Source organism: Arvicola amphibius, chromosome 2 (genome assembly GCF_903992535.2).
Source record: "Arvicola amphibius chromosome 2, mArvAmp1.2, whole genome shotgun sequence".
In the NCBI taxonomy this organism is placed as follows: Eukaryota; Metazoa; Chordata; class Mammalia; order Rodentia; family Cricetidae; genus Arvicola; species Arvicola amphibius.
In genome coordinates, this window is record NC_052048.2 from 27,479,976 (window position 1) to 27,507,723 (window position 27,748).

At 50.0% G+C, this 27,748-nt stretch overlaps 1 protein-coding gene across 1 annotated transcript; it reads right to left on the reverse strand.

Annotated features, from left to right (window-relative positions):
- Positions 1-3,593: 3,593 nt before the first annotated feature.
- Positions 3,594-24,427, reverse strand: Il17ra (interleukin 17 receptor A). Its single transcript, XM_038320595.1, has 13 exons — positions 24,182-24,427; positions 16,599-16,623; positions 15,455-15,598; positions 14,454-14,566; positions 13,875-14,001; positions 12,252-12,299; positions 11,980-12,143; positions 10,789-10,872; positions 10,310-10,394; positions 9,497-9,508; positions 9,200-9,301; positions 7,222-7,263; positions 3,594-6,304 (listed from the first exon to the last, which is right to left on the reverse strand). The coding sequence occupies exons 1-13, from the start codon at positions 24,317-24,319 to the stop codon at positions 4,803-4,805; spliced, it is 2,586 nt and encodes an 861-aa protein (XP_038176523.1). The 5' UTR covers positions 24,320-24,427; the 3' UTR covers positions 3,594-4,802.
- Between the last annotated feature and the right edge of the window lie 3,321 nt (positions 24,428-27,748).

The window sequence follows — 27,748 nt, forward strand, 5'->3', positions numbered from 1 at the left end:
TCCTCTGACCCCCACAGGTATACATGGCACTTGCACAAGCTCCCCCCAAATAAATACACAAGTAAATAAAAGTAATAACATTTTAAAAAGAATTAAACGAGCTGACCTATATCAAAATGATCCTTTTCTTGAGCCTTTGCTAAATGTCACAGGCCAAAATGTATACAGAAGATATTTACAGGCCATAAGGGCCCAGTGTCATGTCTTCCTAAGTCTGGCCAGGCCTGTTACACATTTTTAGACACATCTTCCAGGCTAGCCAGCGATGCCCATTGGGTTTGGCCAGCTGGAGCTCCTCAGAGACACCTGGGGAAGCTGGAGGAGGGCTCCGGAAGACTGGATCAGTGTGGGGCTAGAGAGGCAAACACAGGTTAAATCATGCTGTGGAACTGGTGCCAACAAAGACAACAACATCACACGCTGGGGTGCCAGGCTTGGTGCACACCAGCTCGTGACCCCGATGTGGTCACCTGTAAGGTGGCGTCAGCTCCTTTTCCTGAAGCATGGGATGTGAAGGCTACCTGCAGGCAGGAGGAAGCCACTTTAAAACTGGGTCTGTCACCTCTCAGACCTTCACTCCACAGAAGCCTTCAGATGCCGGCTGCCCAGTGGGGTCAACTTTCCCTGTGGCAAAGCTCAATTGTAGCTGAAAACAAAACTGATTTTTGCTTTCTGAGCAGGTCTCATGGAAGACGAGAATAAGGCCAACAAACAGGGCACTGTGCCAAGTGGTCACACCCTCCTCAGGCCGAGGTTATGCCACCATCCTCTCCAGTCTGAGATGAAGAATCTGGATGCCAGCTCCTACTTCGGTATTCACAACCCAAGTGTGATTCTCTGGGAAAGTATCCAGGTAAGGAGTGGACAGGGCAGGGGGACAAGACCTCTACTCATTTGTAAACAACGAAACAGATGTCAAGTTCCACTAACAGACAAAGGCTGGCTCCACAGGGTGACTACCTTCATTACCCAAAACAGACAGGGCTGGAGTGGAGACCAGGTGTCAGGAGAGACCACAATGTAAAGAGCAAGGGCAAGAGCAGGAACAAGGAGGTGGCCCTGGGAGCCACTGGGGTATGAGGTGATGCAGAAAGTCAGAGGTACTACCCTGCCAGCTCCTCCCACGGGCTTGAGGAAGCACCGGTGTGTTACAGTCTTCATAACAATCTTCCGTAACTAGCGTGCTGTCCTATGGCTGCTTTCCCACAATGATACATCACTGTCAGTATGAGCCGCTGGTGGACAGAGGTGGCTTTGATAATCTCAGAAAGCAAACACCAGAGGGAGAGCACAGTAAACGGCAGGAAAGGAGGCTGAACAACGCCTCAGGATTCACAAGCTGCTCCACCCCAGAATCAGGTCAGAGGCACAGGCTGAGAGAGCTGAACTGGTTGGGAGAGGTGGCCGTGTGGTGGGGTGCTACAGAGGGGCCCCGGGTGGTTAATGTGTTTTCAGCACTTCCTGGGTGGGGAGATCTCAATGCTGCCCATGTGAACTTCACCTGCCCCTTACAGCCACTCTGAGGGAGGAGCTACTGCTGTGCCCATTTCAGAGATGGCAACCTGAAGCCTCGGAGAAATGTCATAGCCAAAGCTGCTCAGCTGATGAGCAGTGGGGCCAGAACACTCCCTGTAAGGAACTTTCTGTGAGACGTGAGACTCAAGCCCTGACCTACAGTGCGGGTCCTGCATTGACTGCACTTTGGAGCGCTGGGGCTGTTGCTCTCTTGCACTGGCTAGAGCCCATGGTGTCGACAGCCCTTGGTGAGCCATTTTCTCAGGAAGTGCCAGAGTAGGGCAAGCCCCGTTCTTCTGCTTACTTAGAATGGGAGACTCCCGTTCACAGATGCCAGCTGGAATGTGTGGCACAGGGACTGAGCACTGGGCCTCCCAAAGCATTGCCAGAAACTAGGTCTGGACTGAAACATTGTATCAAGTGATGCCCAGGTCATCATCTAATTGTCCCTTATTCCTTGTTTATTCCCCCCACCTCCTTTCTTGATTAGGCTCAAGTAGGAAGAGGTCAGAGCCATCTCCGCAGTCAGGAGCTTGCCTGGGGATGCACTGAAGTCGGTTTGGGGTACATGCCCCACATGCTCATTGAGGCTGTCTACTCAGCAAGCCTCCCCTGCTACTTTCTAGGAGATGACCAAAGAGTTAAGAAAGCAGAACATGGGGCAGTGGCTTCTACCAGTGGGGTGCTCGTCTTGCAAATAAAATCTTAAAAGGACTTTTGTGCATGAGTGTTTTGTCTGTCTGTATGTGCACCGTGCACATGCCTGGTGCCTGAAGAGGCCAAAAGGGGGCAGTGGACCCCTGGAACTGGAGTTGCAGGTAATTGTGAGCTGCCGTGTGGGTGCGTGGTACTTGGTCCTCTGCAAGAGCAGGGCATGCTCGTCAGCCATCTCCAACCCCAAGGACCCATGTGTGCTAGGAAAGTGCCCTATCCCCGAGCCACACTTAGGCCCCCAAAAGGATTCCATTTATTCCTGTTAATTGACGTGTGTGTCACGTGTTGTTTGTGCCATGAAATTCGTGCTGAGACCATGTTCTCTCCTTCCAGGTAGGCCGCCCCAGGGACTGAATTCGGAATAGTAAGCTCACGGGCAAATAAACGTCTTTACCTTAGAGACATCTTTTTTCATTTCCCTGTTTTGAGACAGGGTCTAGCCATAACCAGCGCTGGCTTGGAAGTCCTCCTGTCTCAGCCTCTCAAATGGGCCAGGCCAGAGCAGAGTTTCAGTAGGCATGGCTCAGGGTAATACAAGCATGAGTGAATGATTTTAATGTTCTTGATGATTTTGGCATTTTTCTATCAGCAGGCATTGGTTTATAGAATTCCTAACGTTCATGATGAGCAAAGACCTCCAAGGAGCGGCAGGGTGGGAAGAACATGAAACTGTCACGAGCCCTGGAGAATCCTGATCCCATGACACGGAAGCTTTGGGACAGACACGTCTGGAGAGTGAAAGCAGGGTCGGTGCTGCCAGGGAGCTGGGGTGGTAATGAAGAGTCCCAAGTCTCTTTCTGAGGTAACAGAAGTGTTCTAAAGGTGATTCTACTGATGGCTGCTCAACTCTGAAAATACCAAACCACTCAATATAGGGCCAATTGTAAACTATATGATGTGTGAACGTCTCAGTAAAGATATTAGGGGAGAAAGGGGGCAGAAGGATCCCCTCCTTATTTACTGATCCCCTCTAATAGGCAGCAGCTGGAAGCTGAGGGTTGCGAGTACTGGGCCAAGCTGGAGAGGACACTATGGGAGAGGGGCAGGTCTGTGCTGCTGTGGGCTGACTCGCTGCCGGGAGAACCCCTTGATGCTTCGTCCACATGTGAAGCTAGGGGGATGTCACAAGCTTGACTGGCATTCAGACCCAAGGACCCTCACTGCCAGAATTTCTGAGAGGAAACAGAGCTGGCAAAGGCCGATGGGTGGGAGGGGCTTTCTTTCCCTTGGCCCTTAGCTGCGGCAGGGCTGGATATGGGCCACACACTCTGAGACTAGGAACCTCAAGGACTTGCTAATGCCAGACAGGGTTTATCTGGAACTTCTTTACTCATGGAGAAAGGTGATCAATAACAACTATGAGCTCTTACCAAAACAGTAACTTTAATAAGTCTTCATTATGACACACACATATGCACACACGGAAACACTGCTTTTGCTTTGCCCAGACTTCATAGTTCTTTTCTCCCTGAAGCCTAAAGGGCTGGCAGTGGACAGCATGGGGCCCAGGGCATGCACACCTGTGTATTCTCTAGGACCCAAGCCTGCTATCTGCCCCAAGAGGGCATCCCAGGAGCTATGTTAAACAACCTTTCCTTATGCCTTAGGCACACAGTGACATACTTTCCTCTGATCTCAGAGGGCCCACTGTGTTGCCCACTGCCATGTCCCCCACCACACAACCCCCACATCTTACTTTGCTCTACTACTATACCCTGAGGTAGAGCTGAGGGGTCTTGGACCCCAAGCTGTGGGATCAGGTGGCTGCACTCCGTGAAGAACCACACACCAGCCCTCCCACAGACTGGCTGCCAGCACTTGAGCTCAGGATTTCACACGCCTCTTCGGGCTTCTTAAGTTTTGCAGCCCCATTTCTATCCTGACTCTTTGTACAAAACGGATCTGAGAAGTCTTCTGGGTATATTTGGCATGCAGTTTCCTCCCCCACAGGGCAACAGATTCACTTAGGAATGAGTCCCCAGCTGCTCCCACCCTAGCCTCCAAGTTCTCTCCACCCTGAGCTCCAGCTCCTGCATAATACTCAAGCCACAGGCTGCTCCCCTCCCAAGACCTCAGCTCTCAGGCTCTTGGGCTTCTTTCTGTGGCCAGGGCAGCAGCCTCATGTCTCCTATTACCATCCTGGCTACTTTTTCATCCTTACTGGTTTTTAAGTTTCGTGGGCCAAGGCTGTGTCATGTAACTTATTTTTTAATCCCAAATCCTGATACATAGTAAGGTACAGAACAGATGTTCCAGGAATGAGTGACCCACTTGGCTATGAGAGCCTGCAAACATGCTGTGGATTCTTGTATGATGACGACCAGATGTGCCTATCAAGTAAAAGGGGGTGTCTAGGGATCAGAATCAAAATGTCTATATTTATTTTTCTGAGGTCTTGCTCTGTTGCCCACACTTGATGATCAGGGGATCATCAAGTCTCAGGCCCCAAGTGCTGGGACTTCAGGTATACGCCACTATGTCAAACTCAGAGATGCACATCTCCAAAGCTGCCGCCCCCCCCCCCCCCCCACACACACCAGTAAAATGTACATCCTCTTAAGCATCAGGAGGCCCTAGGAGGGAGCCTGCTCTTCTGTGGTTGGTCTCCGTGGCTCCAAACTGTCCCAGCCAGGGTTCTTCTCAAGCTCCTGGAAGAAGAGTTGCTGCTGGAGGTTCCTCAGGTTCTGCAGGACCTCAGGAGACAGAGGCTCAGCTGACTCATCCAGTCCTGGTTCTTCCTCCTCTGTGAGCCAGTCAGGGGGCTGCGGGGAGCTTCTGGAGATGTAGCCCTGGTCCGACTGCACTGACTGCCGCTGCTCCTCCTCAGAGGAAGGGCAGGGCTCCTTGAGCACCACCACGGGCCTCGCCCAGCTCTCCTGGGCCTGTCCACTCAGACTCTGCTGCAGCACAGAGAGCATCAGGCTTTCTAGCTGCTCTCTTGCATCACCATGGAAGTGGTCAGGTGACAGCATTGGAGTGCTACATAGAGGCAAGTCATCTGAGTCCACAGGGAGGCAGAGGACGCTGTTCCTCTGGGCCCCCAGCAGCGGGCAGGCCTCGCTGTCTTCTGCCAGGGTCAGCTGGGTCGCAACTCCACTGCCATCTGGGAGAGGGACAGGTTCCACCACATGAGCTGCAGGCACTTGTTCTGCCGGCAGCACCATGGTCTGGAGAGTCTGAGCCACGGGTTTTCTCTGTGGCCGCAGCTGCGGATCAAGCTTTGTTACCCGGAGTCCTTCCTCACTGACACAGACATTCACAGCCAGGCAGCCCTCAGAAGGCTCCCGCACCAGGGGCTGCTGTTTGACAATTCTTCCCCCTGGTGGCAGTAGTGGGTCTTCAAACACTTCCTCATCCAGGGATGGGAGATCTTGGTCACCTGCTAAGCAGAGGTTCTCCCGCTCAAACCAATCAGGGTGCTTGGTTTGCCACTCCCGGAACCTACGCACAGCCTCCTTGAGCTGCGCGCCACTGGCGCTTTGCAGGTAATTCTCCCCCATGAGCTCTTTGACATGGTGCATCCGGCCAGGCTCAAACATCTCCAGGTCCTGGATGCGAAAGTAAACCTCCTCAAATTTGTCCATGAGTGGGTACCTGGAGGTGATGTTGAAGAGGTCAGGGACATCGCTCTCGCTACTAATGCCACTGAAGTAGCAAACAATGTAGGTGCCAAAGCAGGCTGGCCTCTTGAAGTCTGGCAGGATCATGTTCATGGCTGCTGTGAAAAGGTCCCCTGCAGGTTTCCAGTGGTCACACCGTAGCTGGACAGCAGGCTCAGCCCAACCCAAGATAGCCTTCCACTTGGCCTGGGTGCCTCGGGAGCACAGGATGAGGATTTTGGAGTTGCTCTCCACCATTTCCTGTTTCTGTCGGCCTACCCAGGTCATGACCCCCACTTCTGAGATAACCTGCTCTTCCAGGAGGTCAAGAGCTACTTCAGTGCCACAGGAAGTGATGAGGAACTGGGCGAACTTGAGGACCACCTCCACATAGAGGGGGTGGTCGGCTGAGTAGATGATCCACACTTTCCTGGGCTTCAGGGGCGGGGGAGTCAGATCAGCTACTGGAGAGTTGCCTGTGAGAGACAAGAGAATACGAGCTGATGCTCACACGCTGGACCTGGGCAGCACCCTCTAGAGCAGTGGCTCTCAACCTTGTGGCATATCAGACAGTTATATCACAATTCATAATAGCAAAATTACAGCTATGAAGTAGTAACAAAAATAATTTTATGGCTGGGGGTTACCATAACATAAGGAACTGTATTAAAGGGTTGCAGCATTAGGAAGGGTGGGAACCATTGCTCTAGAGACAGCCTACAAGCTACCTGTACCACTGGTAGAGCTTGGCCATCTGTCTTCAGCTAACAGCCTTCTGGGTGGGCCAGATGCTGCTACACTGCCTTGTTTTTGATATTTGAGAAATCAGTGAGGGGCCTGCATGAAGAAGAACCAATCTCCCCACTCCTTTGCCCCTGCATCCCCCCCACAGTTCCATCTGGTTATTGGCTGATACTTTAATCATTTTAAATTTTAAAAAAGGCTGTGGTGGCATACCCCTTTATTCTAGCACTTGGAAAGCAGAGATAGGAGGGTCTTTGTGAGTTCTAGGCCAGCTTGATTTGCACAGTAAGTTTCAGGCCAGGCAAGGCTGAATAGTAAGACCTCTAGACCTCCTAAATCAAGATAAATAAAAATACTAAAAGGTACAAGGATCTGCCTGAGGAAAAGAAACAACTACTCAGGAAGAGTGCTCCTCACAAAATGTTCACCTTCCCTTTCCTACTAAGCAATTAGAAAAAGAAATTTTCAATTTCTGGGCCCTGTGTCTTGGTTACCCAGAAGCCCTTTCTGCATAAGGTGGATACGTGTCCTAAGTGAGGATGGAGCCTTCTGAGAGTCTGACCAGAGACACATCCTATCCATCTACTCCAGGAGCCTACGGCCAGGCTTTAGAGAACGGCCTTGTGCCCACAGCGCACATGCTACTCACCGCTGCATTTGGAGTCATCGCTGTGTTTCTCAGGGTCAGCACCTGCAGGGAAAAGAAATTGACTGAGTGGCTTCAAGAGGAACGGGCTCACAGGTGCTGGGGCCAGTGGTGCTGAGTGACAAAGGGAACCAGGGAGCAGGCTTTAGTTGGTGACAAGATATTCCGGGCCTCTGCAGAGACGGAGGCATATAGCTGTGTGGGTGTGAGGGCCGAGTCAGCTGCTCCAAGAAGCTGTATGAATAGAGAGCTGCTAATGCCTGACACTCTATTTTTCCCCCTGAGGAATGGGTCTGTGGTGTTACCATCTAGAGACTGTGTGGGAAGTGCTGGGCCCTTCAGTCAGCTGGGGCATGGATTATCTGTGGTACTCAGCAAGTGGGGTGCCAGAGACCTGAGCTGGGGTGTCCTCCCTGGCAGCCCCTCTCTAGGGTTCTGCTTCCCAGACCTCTATAAGCAGACTCCACTGGAGGGAAGGGCAGTCCACGCAGGAAGCAGACATCTTACAACACTGCCTCCCAGAAGCAACCCCCATGGCCCTTGCTACATTTCCTCCTCGTGTTCTCATGCTGAGGAAGGGGAACTATATTCTTAGGTAATTGTTGCCCTTGGACACATGACCAGGAGGATTATTTCTTTTTGGTCCAGGCAGGGAACCCAGGGCCCCATGCATATTATGCAAGTGTCCTACCTCTAAATTACATCTCGGCTCCTAAAGAAGAGATTTAGAATCTTAATTTCAACCCTTATTCTTTTGGTCTTTGCCCAGAACTGTCAAAAGTCAGTCTAATGACTAGTGAGTGGGGTTTCTCCTGTTCAACTCCCCATGGTGGGGACACTCTAGGAAACAGCAGGAAACAAAATAGCAGCTGGGGCATGGTTCAGCATTAATGTTGAGATGTCACATGACTCTCCCCAGAATCCTGTGGACCCCACAATTCAAGATGAACCATAGTCCACATGGATATCGGCAAGTGTAGAAATAGCTTCCCAGGGGCTGGAGAGATGGCTCAGAGGTTAAGAGCATTGCCTGCTCTTCCAAAGGTCCTGAGTTCAATTCCCAGCAACCAATGGTGGCTCACAACCATCTGTAATGGGGTCTGGTGCCCTCTTCTGGCCTGCAGGCACACACACAGACAGAATATTGTATACATAATAAATAAATAAATATGAAAAAAAGAAAGAAATAGCTTCCCAGATGACTGAAGACACATTCCGTCCCAGGACAGGGAAGCCTAGCCCTTTAGTCTGTCATCCCCCCCTTCCCGATTAGAACTTGGCCAGTAGATGAGCATGTGGGGAATGAACAGTTACTCTAGGTTCTTGGAGGCACCCATTTTACTGAAAAGGAAATGAAACCTAAAGGCAAGTGACTCCTCTGAGTACAAAGTCGGTGAGAGCAAAGTCTGCTCTTTGAGTCAGGGTCAAGAGCCGGAGTCTTCTCTGTCACACCCCTGCTCCCCCAGGATTGTCTCTGCACTCAGAGGCACAGGCTGGGGACTTGAGGATGAGGTTGTTTGGGCTGCTCTGTCTGAGTGATCGTGGCTGATGCAGGGAAATCCTACCCTAGCTCCTTCCAATCTGTTGAGTTTCGCGACTCTAACTTGAACAACAAAAACATCACTGTGGCGAACAGCAGTGAGTGAGCAAACACTAGGAGCCAAGCTCTGAGGGAGAATTCCCGCTTGTTGTCAGGAGAATGACCTGAGGGCGTGCAGATCACTGTAACTGCCGTCTTGTCATAGAGAAGCCTGAGGCTCAGGGAGCTCCAAACAGAGCTGTCTTTGATTCCAGGTCAGACTGGTACCTGGTTCTAGGTTCCTGATAGCTGAGGTCATTAGGTCTGTGCTTAATTAGGCACGGAGGGGCAGAGTGAAGGACACCCCTTAAACACAGCATGACAGGTCTAGACTGTGAGGCTGGGGCAAGAAGGGAGGACACATGGGAAAAGATAAGAAAGGAAGCCCAGCCCACTCCTTACCAGAAAGCCTCCAGGTCATGCAGATGGTCAGCAGGATGACAGAGCCCACCAGCAGAATGGCAATGACCGTGATGAAGCCATACACCCACAGGGGAAAAGGATCTGTGACAAGCAGAACAGTGTGAGTCTGGGTGGGCCCCACACACTCAGCCCAGGCTCTGTCCTGTACCAGGCTACACTAATGGTTTCACCCTTTGGCTGGCTGTGGGTACAGCCTGCCTTCCTGGATTGGCTCAGGGATCAGCTCGGGCCTTGTGTGGTCCCTTGGGAATGGCCTTGACTGTAGGAAGGACTTACCTGCAAGGGAATCTGTAATAGAACAACAGGAAATAGAGACAGGGTTACTCTTAATGATTAGCAGTCACCCAAGCCCATCACAGATGCCCACCAACAGCCCTAACCTATCACAGATGCCCACCAACAGCCCTAACCTATCACAGACGCCCCACAAGGGCCTTAACCGATCACAGATGCCCACTAACAGCTTTTACCTATCAGAGATGCTTGCTGATGTCTCACCCCACCAGAGACAGCACAGACAGCCTTAACCCTGCAACCAGGCACCATACACTTGGTGTAGCTTTCTCTCTGGAGCTCCTTCAGCCAAAGCTCAAAGCAATACCATTCTTTCCATGGGGGCCAAGGCTCCCGCCACCACAGTGCCACACCTGCCCCCATTTGATTTGCACGCAACAGAAGCTGAGAGCCAGGGACATGTGGCTGCCAACCCTACAAGCTCAAGTAGGAATCCAGGGCTATGTCTCTGCTGTGTGAACATTAGGCAAATTAATACCTGTGCCTCAGTTTTCTCATACATGAACTTGGCGTGTTAAAGCACTTCTGTGGTACATAATTCTAACCTGGTGGGAATAACTATCCCATTTCTCAGCCAAGGAAACTGAGCTGGTAAGAAAGGGAAAGCCCTTTGCCTTCAGGTGCAGAGCTGTGAAAGGTGGCAAGGAGCGCACCCACGAGAGTCATTCTGGGCTCTACCTTCACTGCCGCAGCTCAGAACTAAACCTCCCTCTTCCCACGGTCAGGACCCCTCTCCATGGTCGACTTCATCCACGCTCACCTCATGTATACCAACGACAACTGTTTCTCTCCTACCTGGGGTCTTTGGGATGTCTGGGCAGAACACGGTCACAGCATGTCTCAAGCAGTCATTCAGGCAGCTGTTGAAGAAGGGCTGGACCTGGGGGAGAAGGGTGAAGAAGATGCCTACCCACACTCTGGGATCAGATGTGAGTGACAGACCCTGGCTGGCCAGGCTCGGGACTCCATGTAGCTGCTGAGTCACATGTTATAGTGTGTACCTATACCCCAGCTGCTGGGGGAGTGGAGGTAGTCTCCTCGAGGCCAGCCTGGGGAGTATGGTAAGACTCCATCTCAATGGGCCTGTGCGCCTTATTTTTCAGGGTGGCTGTTAGACCAGGTTTCCCACTCATATCAGGCTGGGAGGGCCAGGAGGAGAAGGCAGCCAGAGGCTCCTAGCCAGTAGTGGCTGGAGCTGTCCTCCTTGCCTGCCTCATCCCCCTGAATGGAAGGCCACCTGTGTACACTACGCTCCTGCCACTCTACCCACTCACCTGCACGTGGTGGCGGCAGCACCAGTTAGAGTTGCTTAGAGGGAGTGTGGCGTTGGCTCGCTGGTGGAATTCTTCTTGTCTGGGCTGGAGAGAGAAGCAGAAGCTGGTGAGACCTTGGGATTGTACATCTCCAAGGAAAGCTGTTGGGAAAGCCAGAGGGAGAAATGCTTTTCTGATTTCCGCTCCAGGAAAAGTGTCATTTCTGCAGGATGACTAGCCTGGTGAACTGGGCACATTTGCTCTGGCTGCTGGGACTAGGGCACCAATCTGTGCATATGTATCAAGTGTACAGAGAGCACAGCACACTTTCTGCTCTCTTGGCCTCCTCTTACCTACTTCCTTCTGTCTTGATCTCATTTCTTTTTAAATTTCCAAATAATTTTTGAGAGAAACAGAATAAATACAGAGGCCAGGCAGGAATGTGGAGGCGTGGAGAGCATGCACTAGATAGGACGTGGAAAATACGGTGGGGTGGGGCGGTGGGCTGGCCAGTATCGTCACTACTTCACCAACTGAAGATCAGTCATGGGGGATCCTCAAGACAGGGAAGCAGAGAAAGTAACAAAACCTGACACTCTAATTATTCTTGCCACTTAAACGCTCCCACTACCCTCCCCCAATAATTAGTTCCATTAACTACAAGTTTAGGAGAAAATTAGCCCAAGGTCTTCAAAGGCCTAAGCAAACTTTTAAGTTTAATTTGTTATTTAAGGATTGCAAACCTTTATCTAACATTAATTGAATACAAATCAAGTGATGTTATTAAGCCAAATCCCCAGCAGATTGATGGGATGAAATGAAGTTTTAGTTAACAACTAATACCTTACAACTTCAATCTACTTCTCTCGTCTGGGAGAAGACAGCAGAAGCCTTGGCAGAGACATTTTTTACTTTCAATTGCAATCCAATCTGAGCTTCACCACAGGCTTGGGAAAGAGAGAACTTAAACCTCAATATTTAGAGTCACAGTCTTAAGCTTCCTCAGTCATTTTAGCTATGTTCACAAACTATTCTCAACCAACAGCAAAGATACCAGAACCCTCTGCTTCTGAAAGGGAAAGGCAACAGCCAGGTGCACCTGAGCACAGTGCTGGGCTCTGGCAATAGTGTTAGCTAGGGCCAAGAGGGAGGAAATTGGAGGATTTGGGAGGTGTGTTAATTTGTGTCTGAGGGGGCAGGAAATACAGGTACCGCAGGGATTTGCTGAATGTCATCAAAGCAGCTTTGGTTCTCCGAGTGTGGGAAACTCTCCAGCAGGATCTGGTAGGGGGTGGACTCGTTCCACAGGGTGAAGCTCACTCGCAGCTGCTGGGTGTCCAAGGTCTCCACAGTGATGTTGGGATCCCACAGGCTGCCTGCCAAGGGTACAGGGTGGGTTGGGAATGGGGAGCATGTGTGTCCATGAGCACATGTGTCATGCACACTAATGTGCCCGGTCAAGGTCTCCTAGGGCAGCCTGTTACCTGCGCTCACACACGATGTAGTCATCTTCATCCTTGGGTCCTCGCAGTCTGCCAACCCCAATAAGGAGAAATCAGTAAGTCTTTGCCTTAAGAGAGTTCGTTCCTCAAGATTTTGGGCTTTCGTTTTGTTTTTCTGAGACAGGGCTGCTCTACATAATCCTAGCTGTCCTGGAATTCACTATAGACCAGGCCGACCTCAGACTCACAAAGATCTACCTGCCTCTGCCTCCCATGTGCTGGGATTAAAGGCATGAACCACTAAACCCAGTCTGTTCTTGCACATTTTTGACACGGGGGCCAAGATTGCTGTGCCCCTGGGGAACCTGTTCAAAGACGCCCCTTCACAGCCTGCTCCAGGCCCAGACAGCTGGCCAGAGAGCCCATCAAATGGAGCAAATTGGTTCCTATCTTAGGGAGCCCTCCTGACTCAAACATACTGCTCCTGAGTCAGAACTTGCTTCACGTGGCCAGAAATCCCTGTTTTACTCCAATTTTCTATGTAAGCGTCTTGTCCAGCGTGGCCTCTACCTTTTCTACTCCAGAGGCCCTTCTGTCTGCCACTGCAGCCTCTCTGACTTCCCACAGGAGCCCTGGCTGGGTGCCAAGTGTCAGCACGTATCCATTCATTCCTATTTTTCTTTTTGTGGCCATAGAACTGAGGATCAACTCAGACAGGCACCTTGCCACTGAGCACCTGGGAAGCTGTTTCTAACAAGTTCCCAGTCATTTAGCAGGTACTTATTGAGCCCCTGTGTATGATGTGGCCATGGGCTCTGCACATACAGTGGAAATTGCTGCTTTCCACAGGCTAATTCTATAGGGAAACCAGTGAAAGTGAACCGACAACACTCAGTGCCATAAAGGAGGCAGAGGAGCAGACCGTGCACTCGTGCGGGTGTGCTTCTGGGTAAGGAGTTGTTACCATCTTTAACAAGCATTTCTTGGGCTGGGGTGTGGCTAAGTGGTCAGTGTTTGCTCAGTGTGTAAGGCCCTGAATTCTCTCTCCACAGTCACCAATAAAGCTAACAAGCTGGGCGGTGGTGGCACACACCTTTAATCCCAGTACTTGGTGGGCAGAGGCAGGCAGATCTCTGTGAGTTTGAGACCAGTCTGGTCTACACAGAGAGTTCTAGGACAGGCTCCATAGCAGCTAAGAAACCCTATATCGAAAAACTAAAACCAAACAAACAAAAATGACACAGAAAGATGTGGTTCAAATGTGGTTGGTGGTGACCACAGATAGCACGGACTCGTGGGGCGAGAACAGGATATGTAGGATGCATGCTGGCCAAACGCAGGTGGGATGTGGGGCGTGAACAAAGTGAGGGAAGCCAAGTTTAGGAGGACAGCACAGGCACAGCCCTTCCAGGAGCTGATGTCTTCTGGGATGGAAGTACTTCTCTGGTTGCCAACACAGCCCTAGGATCTCGCTACACATTTAACGTGCCAGCAGAGGACAGACTCCGTCTTCAAGACAAAAAGGCTTCAGCCTCAGCGGGAGGCACTCTCAGGCCCTGGATCTGCGGCCACTGTGGAGCAGGCTGGATTCTGCTATCTGAGCGCCCAGCTGGTTTCTTCACCTGGAGCCCAGTACCAAGTGGACACTCGGAAGGGCACTCTTACCAGGCACCAAGATGATCTTGGACTTGTGGTTCGGGTCTCCATCAGGTTTGGGCTTGGGCAGGTGGTGAACTGTCACCTCATACTCCTGGCCAGGATCCACCACAAAGTGGCTGAAGGAAAACCGCCACTGAGGACACAGGAAGAAGAGGTGGGATGGGTCACACAACACCCTCAGCCACTTGTATCCAAAGTCCCAATCTCACACCTCCCACAATCAGCCAAAAAAAAAAAAAAAAAAAAGACAAAAGGATATCCAAAATCAGAGGCATGATGCCATTGTCCTTTCTACCTGTTTAAAAACATCCATGTAGACAGTCATGCCATTCACATGCTGAAGAATGATGGGCATAAGGGAGACAGACAGACAGACACACACACACATGAATTGGTGAACCAGGCTTACAGAATGCCTCGGTTCTGCCCTCAGCACTATGAATTTAAAAAATAAAATAAAAAAGACAGCTAGGTCAAGTGGGAGGCACAATCATAAGCAAGGGTGGGTGTGCCAGGATCCGTTCCCCACTATGGCTCCCAGCAGGCAGCCATCTTGAACACAGTCCTGTCAAGCTGCCTTCTTACCCGAGTACGATGATCCATCAGGCTGTTCAGAAACTCAAACTCAACACAGAGCCGTTCGTTGGTGTTCAGCTGCAGGATGGAGAGCTCTGCTCCCTTGAGGTACAGAATGCTGGCTGCAGGCCAGAGAGGAGAGGGGCACACAGATGCAAAACAACCCCAGCCTCCAGGGTGTAACACTTCCCCCTTTGCCCTCTTCCCTAACTCCCCACTTCCCTACTTGTAGAAAGTACCTTCTAGCAGGACAAGGACAAGGGACACTCTATACTAGGAAGTAGCACAAACAAAGACTTTGCAACCATGTGGCCAGAGCCAGCAGGACACAATGACAAAGACAGCCCTCCTCACCCTCTCAGAGACTGCTCCAGTCGCAGGCATTGAGCACAGCGGTGGGACCTACAGAGAGCACTTGCTGCTGCCCCTTCATAGATCGACAGATCCTGGCTCGCTCTGTTCAGAAATTCTGCAGTCCTCCCCCCAATGAGGTCTGGAGCATGTTTTAAAAGGTGCTGGCTCCTAAGCTAGGAGAAAAGCAGCTGGCAAACTGCTACCATTTTTTTTATAGCAAATATTTAGAATTATTTATATAATTAACCACTGCCTTTTTCTTTCCACGTAATAAAAAGTTAATGCAGGGGCTGGAGAGATGGCTCAGCGGTTAAGAGCATTGCCTGCTCTTCTAAAGGTCCTGAGTTCAATTCCCAGCAACCACATGGTGGCTCACAACCATCTGTAATGAGGTCTGGTGCCTTCTTCTGGCCTGCAGGCATACACAGACACAATATTGTATACATAATAAAAATAAATAAAAACAACTTAAAAAAAAGTTAATGCAAGGGAAGGCCTTTCACAAAGACAGTGTGGACAGAAGACACTCTTGGGCACGTATCTAACCCAGAGAAGCGCTTGCTGTGTAGGGGACAGAGCTTTCCAGCACCAAACATGTGTCAGCAGTGGTCTCTCCAGAAGAGCAAACCTAAGCCCTGGCTGATGCGGCCACTCACCATCCGTCTGCAGTGTCCATTCAATGTGCACCACGGGGACTAGCGCTCCGTGCTGGGTGGAGAATTTCAGCTGGACATGGACGTGTTTGGGGGAAGACGGGGTCAGGTTTGGAGGGTTGATCCAGCTGTCATCCAGACAGGTACCTGGCCAGGAGAACAACTATCAGAGACCTGCAACCAAGACCCTGAGCGCCTCCTAAAGCGTCCTGAGAGCTGCGAGATCCAACATGGATGGTTCAGCATCTGCAAATGTTCTCGACCTTCCGGCTGTGACCTTGGCAAGCTTTATGCCCTGCCTGCTCTTTTCTAATGCTGGTTGGGATGCCCACCAAAGTCTGGGTCTAAAAAACATCTGGGGAGAAGGGTTTTGAAGAGAAGCAGTCATTGGAAATGGGGGGCACGTGAGGAAGGGGCAGTAATGAGTTTTTACATCATCACCCCCAGTGAGCACTGACACTTGAAGCAGGTGCCTCATCATTTAAGAACAAACAAACAGCAAACCAGGGGCTGGTGATTGTGGCTCAGTGGTGAGTGTTTGTCTACTGTGTCTGAGGACCTGGGTTCTATATCCAGCATAGGAAAATACTTCTCATAGACAAAAAAAGGTAAACAAATAAAAATAAAAAAGCAAGGGGGCTGGAGAGATGGCTCAGAGGTTAAGAGCATTTCCTGCTCTTCTAAAGGTCCTGAGTTCAATTCCCAGCAACCACATGGTGGCTCACAGCCATCTATAATGAGATCTGGTGCCCTCTTCTGGCCAGCAAGCATACAGACAGACAGAACACTGTATACATAATAAATAAATAAATCTTAATAAATAATAAAAAATAAAAAAAAAAAAAAGAAGAAAAAAGCAAGCCAGCACCATGGATGCCTGCGACAAACTGAATGGATGGGTATAAGGTCAGGTAGACTAGGGTGCTAACCCAGGTGGCAGCTAGTACTGCCCAGCTTCTGCATAACGAATGAAGGTTTTCCACACGGGGCACTGGAGCCTATACACAAGATGGCACCGCCGATGATGACCCCCACCCAGAGCAGGCAGGACGCTCCTAAGCAGGCAGGACGCTCCTGCGGAAGTCAGCAGGAGGCCCTCACTTCATTAACAGAGCAGCAATAAGTGGAACAAAAAAAGAGTACTTACTATTCTTGACTCTGCAGCTCAGGCCCTGTGGGAAGAAAACAAGTCGTGATTACAGATGAGGAAGAGCAGGCTGCCTTGGCCCACCCGCCTGTCACACCCCCATGAGAACAATTCCCACAGCCCTCCTGCCTCCTCACACTGGGGGCTGCTCTGCTCTCAGGTCAGGGAGGGAGTCTGCACTTCTGTCCCCTCTGTCCAAGGAGATACATATCCAGTGTGGTGGGCAGACAGCACACATAATTGGAGGCTTTTAAATTTGTTTTGATTTTTTTGGCTTCTGAGACAGGGTCTTATTACTATGTAGATTTGGCTGGCCCAACACTTGTTATGTAAGACCTGGATGACCTGGAACTCACAGAGATCAGCTTGCCTCTAAGTGCTAGGATTAAAGGCCACCGGGCAGGGCTAGAACTGGAGGCTTTTTGAATAACTGTTATGAGCTGCGAATTTAAACAACAAAAACAAAACAAAACAAAACAAAACAGAGAAGGTTGTCTGGCAAAGTAAGTCCTTAAATTTCGAGGTTTTCAATTTTCCTAAGAGGTGAAAGGTCAAATTTACATTTTTGTTTGTTTGTTTGTTTGTTTGTCTTTTCAAGACAGGATTTCTTCATGGACAGGGCTTCTCAGACTGGGCATCAACATGCAGCTCACAGAACCCTGAGAGAATCACTATGCACAGCTCGGCTAGCAACAGTGCTCAGAGAGCCACCTCCTAGACTGTCTGACCCAGGTGGTAGGGGACCTGCTCTAGAGCTGGCATCTAGTACTCCACAGCTGGAGCTGGCGAGGCAACAAGGCGAAGCCCTGGAATTCAAGCTCTGCTCAACTACCCAGACTGGCCCAACCCACCCGGTGACCAGAGTCAGATGTGAAGCGGAAGGGAGCTGGGTAACGGGTGCACAGCGATGCATCGTGTGTACGATGGGTACTGACACCTACCCAGCTGGAGTCAGTACCAGACTGCAGGACTCAGGGCAATGTGATGCCCCAGGCTTCATTCACAAAACAGGCCAAAGGACAGTCTGCTGTTTTATCTGTGTCCTACCTGTTTGGGACATCAGTTCACATGCTCTCGGGGTCCGGCCTTCTTGTACCTGACCCAGTTCTTTGTGGTTGGTTAACTGTCCTTCACTGACCCTGAACTCACACCACAGCCTACCAAATGGTCCTTGCAGGCTTAGAGCAAGACCCATCTGACTATCTCTGCTCACTCTGACAGACACACACCATAGTATCTCCTGTGAATTGGACAGAGGGACAGAAACTGGCCTTGAGATTGGGAACTCTTACAGAACAGCAAACATATATACCCCATTTGGGGTAACTCTATTACCCACTACTAGCTGCAGCAGAAGTGGGAGGGGTTGGGAGACACTTGGCCGACAAGCATGCTACAACTGGCAGCTTGGTACTTCAAGAGCTGCTGCTTCAGTCTTGCCTGTCGCTAACTGGACGTATGATCATCTGTGAAAGACAGCGGGGAGAAACTACCAGAAAACTTCTATCAAAGTCCACCTGTGGCCTCACCAGAGCCAGCAGCCACCTTGCTGTAACTACACTAAGCTAATGATCACTGTGGTGCAGGCGGAATGGCCAAGAACGAACAGGGGAGGTGATGTTCATCACTACCAGTAGGTGAGGGGCACGTTACAAATACAAGGGTGGCAAAAGGAGGGGATGGACCCATCCTAAGTGACCGCCTTTGGTGAGCAGGTTTAGGTGTGACGTAGGGAGCTATTGTTTTAAACATACCAGCACAATCTTTGCAAAGGAATCCCTATATTACTTGATAAAAATGAATTTAAAATGGAAGCTTATGATATTAATCTAAACAAAAGATTTTAAAATGAGATAATCAAATAAAATGCTATTTAGGTAAGGAAATAGGGGACTTTTTACTTTGTGTATAGGTGTTTTGTCTGCATGTATGTCTACATGCCACATGCATGCCTGCAGCCTTCAGAAGTCAGAAGAGGAAGCAGGATCCCTTGGAACTAGAGTTAGAAGCAGCCATGAGCCACTACATGGTTGCTGAGAACTGAACACTGGTCCTCTGCAAGAGCAGTGCTTCTTAACCACTGAGCCTTTTCTCCAGCTATAATTTAATTCCAGTATAGAATCTACACTAATGTGTGTGGGGGAGTACATACGCACATGTGTGCAGGTATATGTAGGAACTAGAGGTTGACGTCAAGATGCCGTCCTCTGCCGCTTCTCTACCTTTTGTTGCTGTTTGGAAACAGGGTCTCTCTTTCTACCTTATTTTATTTTTTTTCTGAGACGAGGTCTCTCACTGAATCTGGAGTTCACTGCTCCAAGCTGGCAATGAGCCCCAGGACTTACTTGCTCCTGTTTTCCAGCACTGGGTTACAGGTGCACCTGCCACACCCAGCTGCTTTATGCGGCTGCTGGGATCTGAACTCAGGGCTTCACGCTTGCTTAGCAAGTTGCTTACCACCGAGTTGCATCTTCAGCCCCTGCAATTTCTTTATTGTTTGTATTTGTTGTGTGTAGGAATCTCACATGTTGGCACACATATGGAGAGGTCAGAGGACAACTCTCAGGAGTTGGTTCTTTCCTTTCGCCCTTTGGATCCCAGGGACGGAACTCAGGTTGTCAGCTGGGAGGCAGGTGCCTTTATCCACTGCACACCACAACAGCCCGTTCTCTTAGTTATTTATTTGAGACAGGGATTCTCTGTGTTGCCCTGGCCCCCGTAATCTTCTTAATAATATAAGATCCATTTGCTGTATCTCTGGATACTTCTAATACAAACCTTGTTCTGCCCAATAATTTTCTCCCCAGCTTCCTCCTTAATCCTTTCAAAATTCCTATCCCTAGGACTAAAGGCATCATTCAGTAGGAAATGTTTAGCACATTTACAGTCTGGTTCAATCGCAACATCACACAGGCAAGTATGAAAATCTTCCCAGACACCAACATCAACCAACCACTCATTACCCCAAAATAGAAAGACAAGGATATCATTTATCAGGCTGGAAAGATGGTTCAGAGGGTAAGAATACTGGCTGCTCTTCCGGAGGTTCTAAGTTCAATTCCCAGCACCCACATGGTGGCTCGCAACAACATATGATGAGATATGTTGCCCTCTTCTAGTACTGTGCAGTTAAACATACAAACAGAACACTGTAGACATGATAGATCGATCAATAGATCAATCGATCGATAGATCTAAAAAAAGAGTATTATTTATTGCTGGGCAGTGGTGACTCATGCCTTTAATTCTAGCACTCGGGAGGCAAAGGCAGTTGGTTCTCTGAGTTGAAGGCCAGTTTGGTCTACAGATCAAATTTCAAGACAGCCACGGCTACACAGAGAAACACTGTCTCAAAGAACCAAACCAAACTAAAACAAAACAAAACAAAAAAAACCCAAAAAATCATTTATCAGCTACTTTCTCATGAATAGTTTTGCTAGCCACCTTATAGAAATCAGAGAATATTCAGAATGATGAAGAGATTATGATAGCAGCTGATACTGAACTGCCCTTTTTTTAATCATTATTTTTGAGTGTAATCCTGTACTTTAAACTGTGATGCTGGCAGCAGCTTACCACATCTTTGCTTACATCAAGAGGTTACACAAAGCCAGGATGTGGGATGCCCCTCTGGATGCTGTGAATATGGTTATTTATTTATTTATTAATGTATACAATATTCTGTCTGTGTGTATGCCTGCAGGCCAGAAGAGGGCACCAGATCCCATTACAGATGATTGTGAGCCACCATGTGGTTGCTGGGAATTGAACTCAGGACCTTTGGAAGAGCAGGCAATGCTCTTAACCTCTGAGCCATCTCTCCAGCCCCCTGTGAATATGTTTTATTACCACTGGTTAATAAAGAAGCTGTTTTGGCTAATGGCTTAGCAGAGTAAAGCCAGGTGGGAAATCTGAACAGAGATATGGAGAGAGAGTAGGTGGAGTCAAGGAGACGCCATGTAGCTGCTGAAGGAGGCAGATGCCATGTAGGTGCCTGAGAAGCAAGAGGCAACAAACTACGAGCCTCATGGAAAATATAAATGAATGAAAATTGGCTAATTTAAGATGTAAGAGCTAGTTAGAAATATGCCTGAGGCATCAGCCAAACAGTGTTGTAATTAATATAGTTTCTGTGTGATTATTCGGAACTGGGAGACCGGAAGATGAACAAGCAGTCTCTGTTTACAAAGCCATTGATGGTCCCATCCAGGTAGGTGTGTGTGCACTCTGTGATGTTCACGTGAGGACAGTTACCTTCAAAGACACTTCTCAGAACATCTCTCCACCATTAGGTGACTCACACCTGGGGTACAGGGAAACCAACCTGGTGGCTCCAGGTTCCAGATCTACAGTAAGCTTGCTTTGCTCCAGAACCATGCCCCAGCACTGTGACCCTGACTCCCAGTAAAGAGATGTTGCACCTCTCCTCTGTACTCAAAGCAGGACGATTAAAAGAAGTGAATGACGGTTCAGCTCTGGGCATTGAGCAAACATTACCAACAGCCTGATACAGATCTGTCCCAGTGCACACAGCCTGAGGTCTCCCCACAACCTGTGAGGAGAGGACCACTCCTGTTAGAGAGGAGGACACAAGGCTGCAGTTCAAGAGATGCGGAAGCTTGCCTGGGCCAGGTCTTCTGATCGAGCTCCAGACTGGTTGCTAACTGATGCCAGGGTCTTCTGTTGGCAGATTAGCCTGACAAAGGCAGTGGGCAGCCAGGGTGAGAGCTGGTCAGCACTGGCAGGACCTGCTTCCTGCTGATTATATCACTGGCACGATGGCTCTGCCTACAGGAGAGCGTCCACCATGGGAGCACCACAGAGAACAACTCTTAGACTTAAGGAAGACTGATAAGGCTGAGCACAGTTTCCGGCAACCACACACAAAAGGGCGATGCCAAACAGTCATCTACCACGAGTCAAAACCGCAAGCACTCAGGAAAACGAACTGGTCATGGTAACATACATCCTGTCTGTAAACAGGGCACTGCTTACTAGCTTTCCTGAAGAATGGCAGTTAGCGGGGACCTGAACTATAAGAAGTCTAGGCCGGCCAAAGAAAAAGCATTCAGGGGAATACAGTTACTTATAGTGTCTCCAAGGTTGCTTTCTTGGGGAGATTAGGCACCCCGGTTTTGAGGTGCTAATTCCAGGCAGCCAGAACAAGTGTGATGACCTCAGTTTACCACCACTTAAAAAGCAGGGGACCTTCCCTCTTTCTTCTTCTATTCTTTTGTACTTTCACACAACACGCATTTACCAAGCCCCTAGGCTAAGCTTGCAGCATGGAGCAAGGAAGAAGGCAGGTATGCTGAAGCCTCCCTCTCACAAGTCACAGGAGGAGTCACTGAGCGCTAAATCAGTTTTCAACAGCCATTTTCTTATTTTTAGAAAGTGGCAGGCTCCCTCTAAGAGGTCTCATCCAGTCCTCTCGTGGTGGAAATAAACCACACTGAGTCATGGATACAGTGTGGGTTTTCCTTTTCTGTAGTTCTGAGGTGGAACCCAGAGACCACCGAGTCACACCCCTAGCTCCAGCCCATTTTACAAATGGAACAGGGAAGCTGCCTTTGGAGTTTAGTTGTCTGAGAGCCAGCAGAGGGGAAGAAAGACAGGGGAAGCTGAAGAGAGAAATGTGGCCACCAGCACCTCTCCAATTAAAGTCAAACCCTGTAGGGGGCTAAAAAGGTGGATGGCTCAGGAGTGAGAAGCAGCTGTCCTGCCAAGAGCCTGGGTGAGAGTCAGCACCCACATGGTGCCTCTCAACCGTCTTTAACTCTAGTTCCAGGGCATACAATGCCCTATTAACTCCACAGCCACCAGGCACATGTGTGGTGCACATATATAAATGAAGACAAAACACTCACACATAAAATAAAAATAAACAAAATATAAATTAAAAACCAAACCAAAAAAACACCAAAACCCAAAACTTTTATGACAATGCCAGTAGCTTGGAGCATAGGTTAGCCTTTTTTATTTTTTTATAGGTTAGCTTTTGTAGACTTCCCAACCCCTTGAGTGTTCTCACCCCATCTCCCTTTCCTGACCCACAGACATTCACCTCCTCCAGCCAAACACTGCCTCACCTAGGGATACTGGCCCAAGCATCCTCCACCAGAAGGAATGAATACTTTTTAACCAAACTGTTTCTGAGGCCCCCACTCTGGAACAGAGTCTTTTCAATGAGAAACAGCCCAGCTGGAAGTTATTTTTCTTCTCCCTGGAATTTTGCAACCTCACCAGTTGTACAAAGCACTAGCTCCCGGCTGCCTTTGCAAGACAGTTCCCACATCAAGACAACTTCACTCCGACACTGCAGTCCCAGGAGATCTCTCTTCAGGTTCAGTTTACTTGTATTTAAAAGGCCGTTGGCAAATGACTAACCACAAACAGCAGGACTCGGTGTTGTGACACTTCTGTCCTGTCTGAAGATGTCACTCTGCTTTGCCCAATATGGGGGATCACTACGACATTTCCCAACAACCCTCACTCAGACTTTTTAAAAACACATTTTTTTCCTGTAAAATAGTCAGTCACCCTTCCTCCACCCTCTTTTTGGTAAATCTACAAAATTAGATGAGGAGAACTATCCTGTTGTTTCACATCCTCTGACTCAGCTACTGAACATAGTTTGTGGGGTCAGCAGTGGAAGTGGAGGGAAAGGGGCTGGGAAAACCAGTGGAGGAAAAAGAAGGCTTGGAGGGAGGAAGGGGAGGAAAATTTATCTGTAGAACAGGCGGTCTGTTTTTGCATCGGTTAGGTGTTTTGTTTTCTTGTTTTTTGGGGGTTTTTTTTGACAATGATTGTGGGGGGGTTTAACAGCAACTGACAAGGGTGTGTCAATTTCCTTCGAGCGCAGCGGGGGTCCTCCTCCTTGGTAGTCACAAATTGGCAGACTTCCAACTCAGCACATTCCCTCGTGTTAAAACTCAGTTCTGGGATTCTCGGTTCTGGGACACACATGGTGATGGAGAGACGCTGGGCGGTATCTGACAGCCTTCCGCTAGTGGCCAGGCCACATCCTGTTTGATTCCCCTGGGCACCGGGCTTGCCCGCACTACCCAACCTGTGGGGACCCCTGTGGCCGGGATGGGGTGACTGACACTGGTAGAGCTGGAGGATGACTTCCTAGGCAGCATGGAGTTGGGGGCCAGTCCAAACCGTTTAAGGCCCCTTTTCTAGGTCCCTGTCCATCAGGGGCTGCCAGCCTCTGATGTCTCTCTCTCCCAATTTGAAGTCCCCGACGGAATTGTCACTCCTGCCTCGCGCTGCTGGTGACACCGCCGCCGCCCGCGTAGTTTCCCTAGAAGTCCCTCTCATTCCGCGAACGCATCGCGACTCCACTCCCGGAGTCACCTCCACGTCGCGCTCACGCCCGGGGCCTCCTCGGAGTCCCTCCCCAGGCCCGCCGGAGCCTGGGCCGCTCACCCCTTCGTATTCCCGACGGCCTTCGCCACCTTCGACAGCTCTTCGCGCTCCCGACCGCCCTTCCCACTGCCGCCGGCCCGACGACACCCCTCCACCACCCCGACGGCCCCAGCATCCTCGCTGCGCCCCACTCCGCCGGGCTTCAGTCTCACCTCCTGCGCGCAGACCGGAGCTGGGAAGTCCAAGAGGCGCGGGGAGGCGCGGCCCAAGGCCAGCAAGCTCAGCAGCACGAGCAGCCCGCCCAGCGCGGGCCCGGGAACGACCCGCGGCCGGTGGCGCGGAGTCGCCATGGCCCTGGCACCGTCGCGGAGCGCTCGCGGCTGGCTCTGCCGGACGGAGAGGGCCCACGACGGGCTTTGCCAGCCCTGGACTCTCGCTCTTCTGCTTCGCGCGGCCTCCTTCCCCCGGCTTCCGGCTCCTTCGAGGGCGGGCCGGGAGGGGCAGGGGGCGGGTTTGGGGCGGGGCGGGCCTTCCTCTGGCCCCGCCCCCGCCATGCCCAGGTGCGCTCTTGGCCTCCTTGGCTCCCCGAGGACTGGAGCCTTTTACCGGTCCCGCCCTCTGCCAGCTTGCTGTGGAGCCGGGAGTGCCCTTGCCATCGTACCCTCCCCGTTTACTCTGACCCTGTCCAGCTCTATTTCTCCATTTAGTCATTTTCGTCTAGTCCCCGACTCGGGGACGTAAAGGAGTCTGTTTTCTCAGTCTCTTTCCAATCTATATGTTCTATACATTGTAGCGCTGTTAATAGAGATATGAGCCCATCTCATCGTCGTAATGCTCATTTGTTCTAATTTTCCTGCACATCTTTCTAGTCTTTGATGACTGGACCGTATAGTTTAAGTCACATTTATCAAGTCCATGAAACACTGTAGTTTCTCCCTTTAAGCTTTGAATCATACATTCCCACGCTCAACAAACACTGTGAGATCTGTTTATGTCACTCACGGAGGATTTAGCGCTAAACGATTGCATGCAGTTTTGTTTTTGTTTTTTTTTCCCACACTTGCGGTATGACTTACATAGCCATTTCTTAAAATTACATAGTAAGTTGAACACAAATTGAGCCAATTTTTTTTCTATTCTTGCCTATCTAGAAAGTTGAAGTCCAAGGGGCATTTAGAGTTTAGAGTATGACCTATGACCTGAAACAATAAAACTAGAAGTATTTGGAAAGTAAATGCGCCATGAAGTCCCATTAACGGAATGACTTTAACTGGATATGGAGCTCTGAAATGTCAGGCAAGTGAAAAATAAAAAAAAAAAACAAACCACAAAACAATTTGCACTGTGAAATCAGTCATCTCATGGCTGGAGTAAAGCAAACACATCGTTCTGTAAAGCGGTGGGAAGAACATTGCGGAGTGGGAAGGATTATGAGTGAATCGGAGGAGGGGAGTTTGTTTAGACAGCCAGTTCTTTGGAGGCGTCTCGCTGTGGAGCGCAGTAGAGCGCAGTACGACTTGGTAGTGGAGAGCTTGCCTCCATGCTGATCCGGGGTGCAGAGAAGTGGAAGCTGAGGACTAAAGGAAGGGGGTCCTGGGGGGTGGGCAGTACAATGGGACCGGGTCCCTGAGATTTCCTGGGATGTGCTCTGGAGCCCACTGGAAAGACTGACCTTTCCACCACTGTGATCAGGAGGTGATAGAAATGGCGAAAGGAGACTTGTGGGCTTGGAGGGAAACAAGGGTCTTGGGTGGTGATTTCTGTGCTTTCAGTTTTGAAGCAAGACACAGAGTGCAAGCGCCAGGCATGGGAAGAATGGGGAAGTGTGTGTGTGACACTGCTTGGCGAACAGACTGACGGCTTCTCCCCGATCCAGACATTTGGGACCCCGGAATCCAGGTGCATACTGAAGAAAAGAGACAGAGTCAGACAGCAACAGCACCAGGGCTCCGGATTATTCTTAGAGCAGGTTCCTGACACCAAAAATCCTACTTTGTAACCCGCAAGGAGCTTATCTTTATATTCCATTTGGCCTGGCTAGCCAGTGGATGATTGGCAAAGTCCAGAACGACACAGTCCGTGGGGTAGCTCCCCAATAGAGCAGCTGACAGTAGCAGTTGGTAGGCAGGGAGAGGTTCCCAATACAGGAAAGGGCTTCTGCAAGAGGCTAAGGGATTCGGCTGTCGCCCCAGGAGCAGAACAATCTAAACGCCATCTGGTTGGTTTAGAAGTAAGTCTTTTAAGCAGTAATTAGATGTTATCTATAAAACAGTAATAGCTGTGCCCGGTTTATAAGTTCAGTCTAAGGACTGAGTCCATCACTGTTCAGTTTGTAGAAAGTGCCTGGCACAAGCGTGCTCAGTGGAAGTGCTTCTCCTTGTCTCCACCCCTTTGGCCTTCTTGATCATCCACTCCGCTTGGCAGGACCATCAGCTGGCCTGGCACCCACCTCCTGCTGCTGTGCATGAACTGCACCAGTGCTGCCGGACACGTAAGGAACGGTTTGCAGGTGAGGCTCACACAGAACAGGTCTACAGACTCTCCAGTAGTGGCTCTGCCAATACAACTTAAATTATTATTTTATTTTTTGCTTTAAAAAGCATTCTTTGACAATTTGATCCATGCACACAATGTAACTCGACAACACCCACCCACTCTTTTCTTCCTTTCCCCTGCCCTCCCCATAAAGCTCCTTCCCTTGCTCATGGTCTCTGTCTTTAAAAGTGACTCACTGAGCCCAATTAGTCCCGTCCACCTACCTATGGGTGTGGGGCCATTCACTGGAGTGTGGGCAGACTATCAGAGGCCACACACACACCCAGAGAAAATCGACTCAAACCCCACCCGCTTCTGCAGCCATCAACTGCCAATAGCTTCTCAGCTGGGGCCTTGTGAGCCCCTCTCCCACCAATGCCAGAATGCTGGCTTCGTGCCACAGTCATGCCACGTGCAGAAGACAGCATTTCCCAGTCCTCCTCCCCATCCTCTGGCTCTTTTATTCTTTCTGCACCCTCTCCACACTATTTCCTGAGCCTGGGGAGTGGGGAGTGGATACAAACGTCTCACTTAGGTCTGACTGCTCCACAGACATGCGTTCTCAGCGCTTTTACCCTCTATGAATCTCTGCATGAACTGCTGCCCACTGCTAAAAGAAGTTTCCTTAAAAAAAATTTCCTTGGCCAAGGTTGAGAGCAGCAGCCACCCATGGCTATGAACAAATATTTAGAAGGCAGTTTCAGAACATAAGCATTTAGAAGAAGAAAAAAAAATGAAAAGGTTCCCTAGAAGCTCTGACCTCCCTAACTGTGGACTTTCGGGTGTGTTTGCAGAACCAGGCACGAATTCCTTCCTGTGGGACAGGTCTCGAATTCAGCCGGAATCTTATGATTACTCCCATAAGAGTCATAAAGAGTCGTGTTACTGCCGAATAGTAGTGGTGCACGCCTTTAATCCCTGCACTTGGGATACCTCCAACACTGTGAGTTCTACAAAGTGAGTTCCAGGACACAGAGAAACCCTGTCTCGAAAAACCAAAGGGGGGGGGGGAGAGAGAGATTACTATTGTCCCAGGGGTAAGCCCTCTCCCCCCCCCCAAAGCTAGCCAACAGGAAGTTTCCAGGTCAGGCCAGATGGACTTCTGGGTCCTGAAAAGTGTGTCGTGTCTTCAGCAACCTAGATGTGTCCACCATCTAGTTATAGGGTGCAGTCAAGATCATTGGCAATAGACAATGTTCTTTTGGGAGTCTCCAGGGCCTCCCTGACCTGACACTCATGGGGAA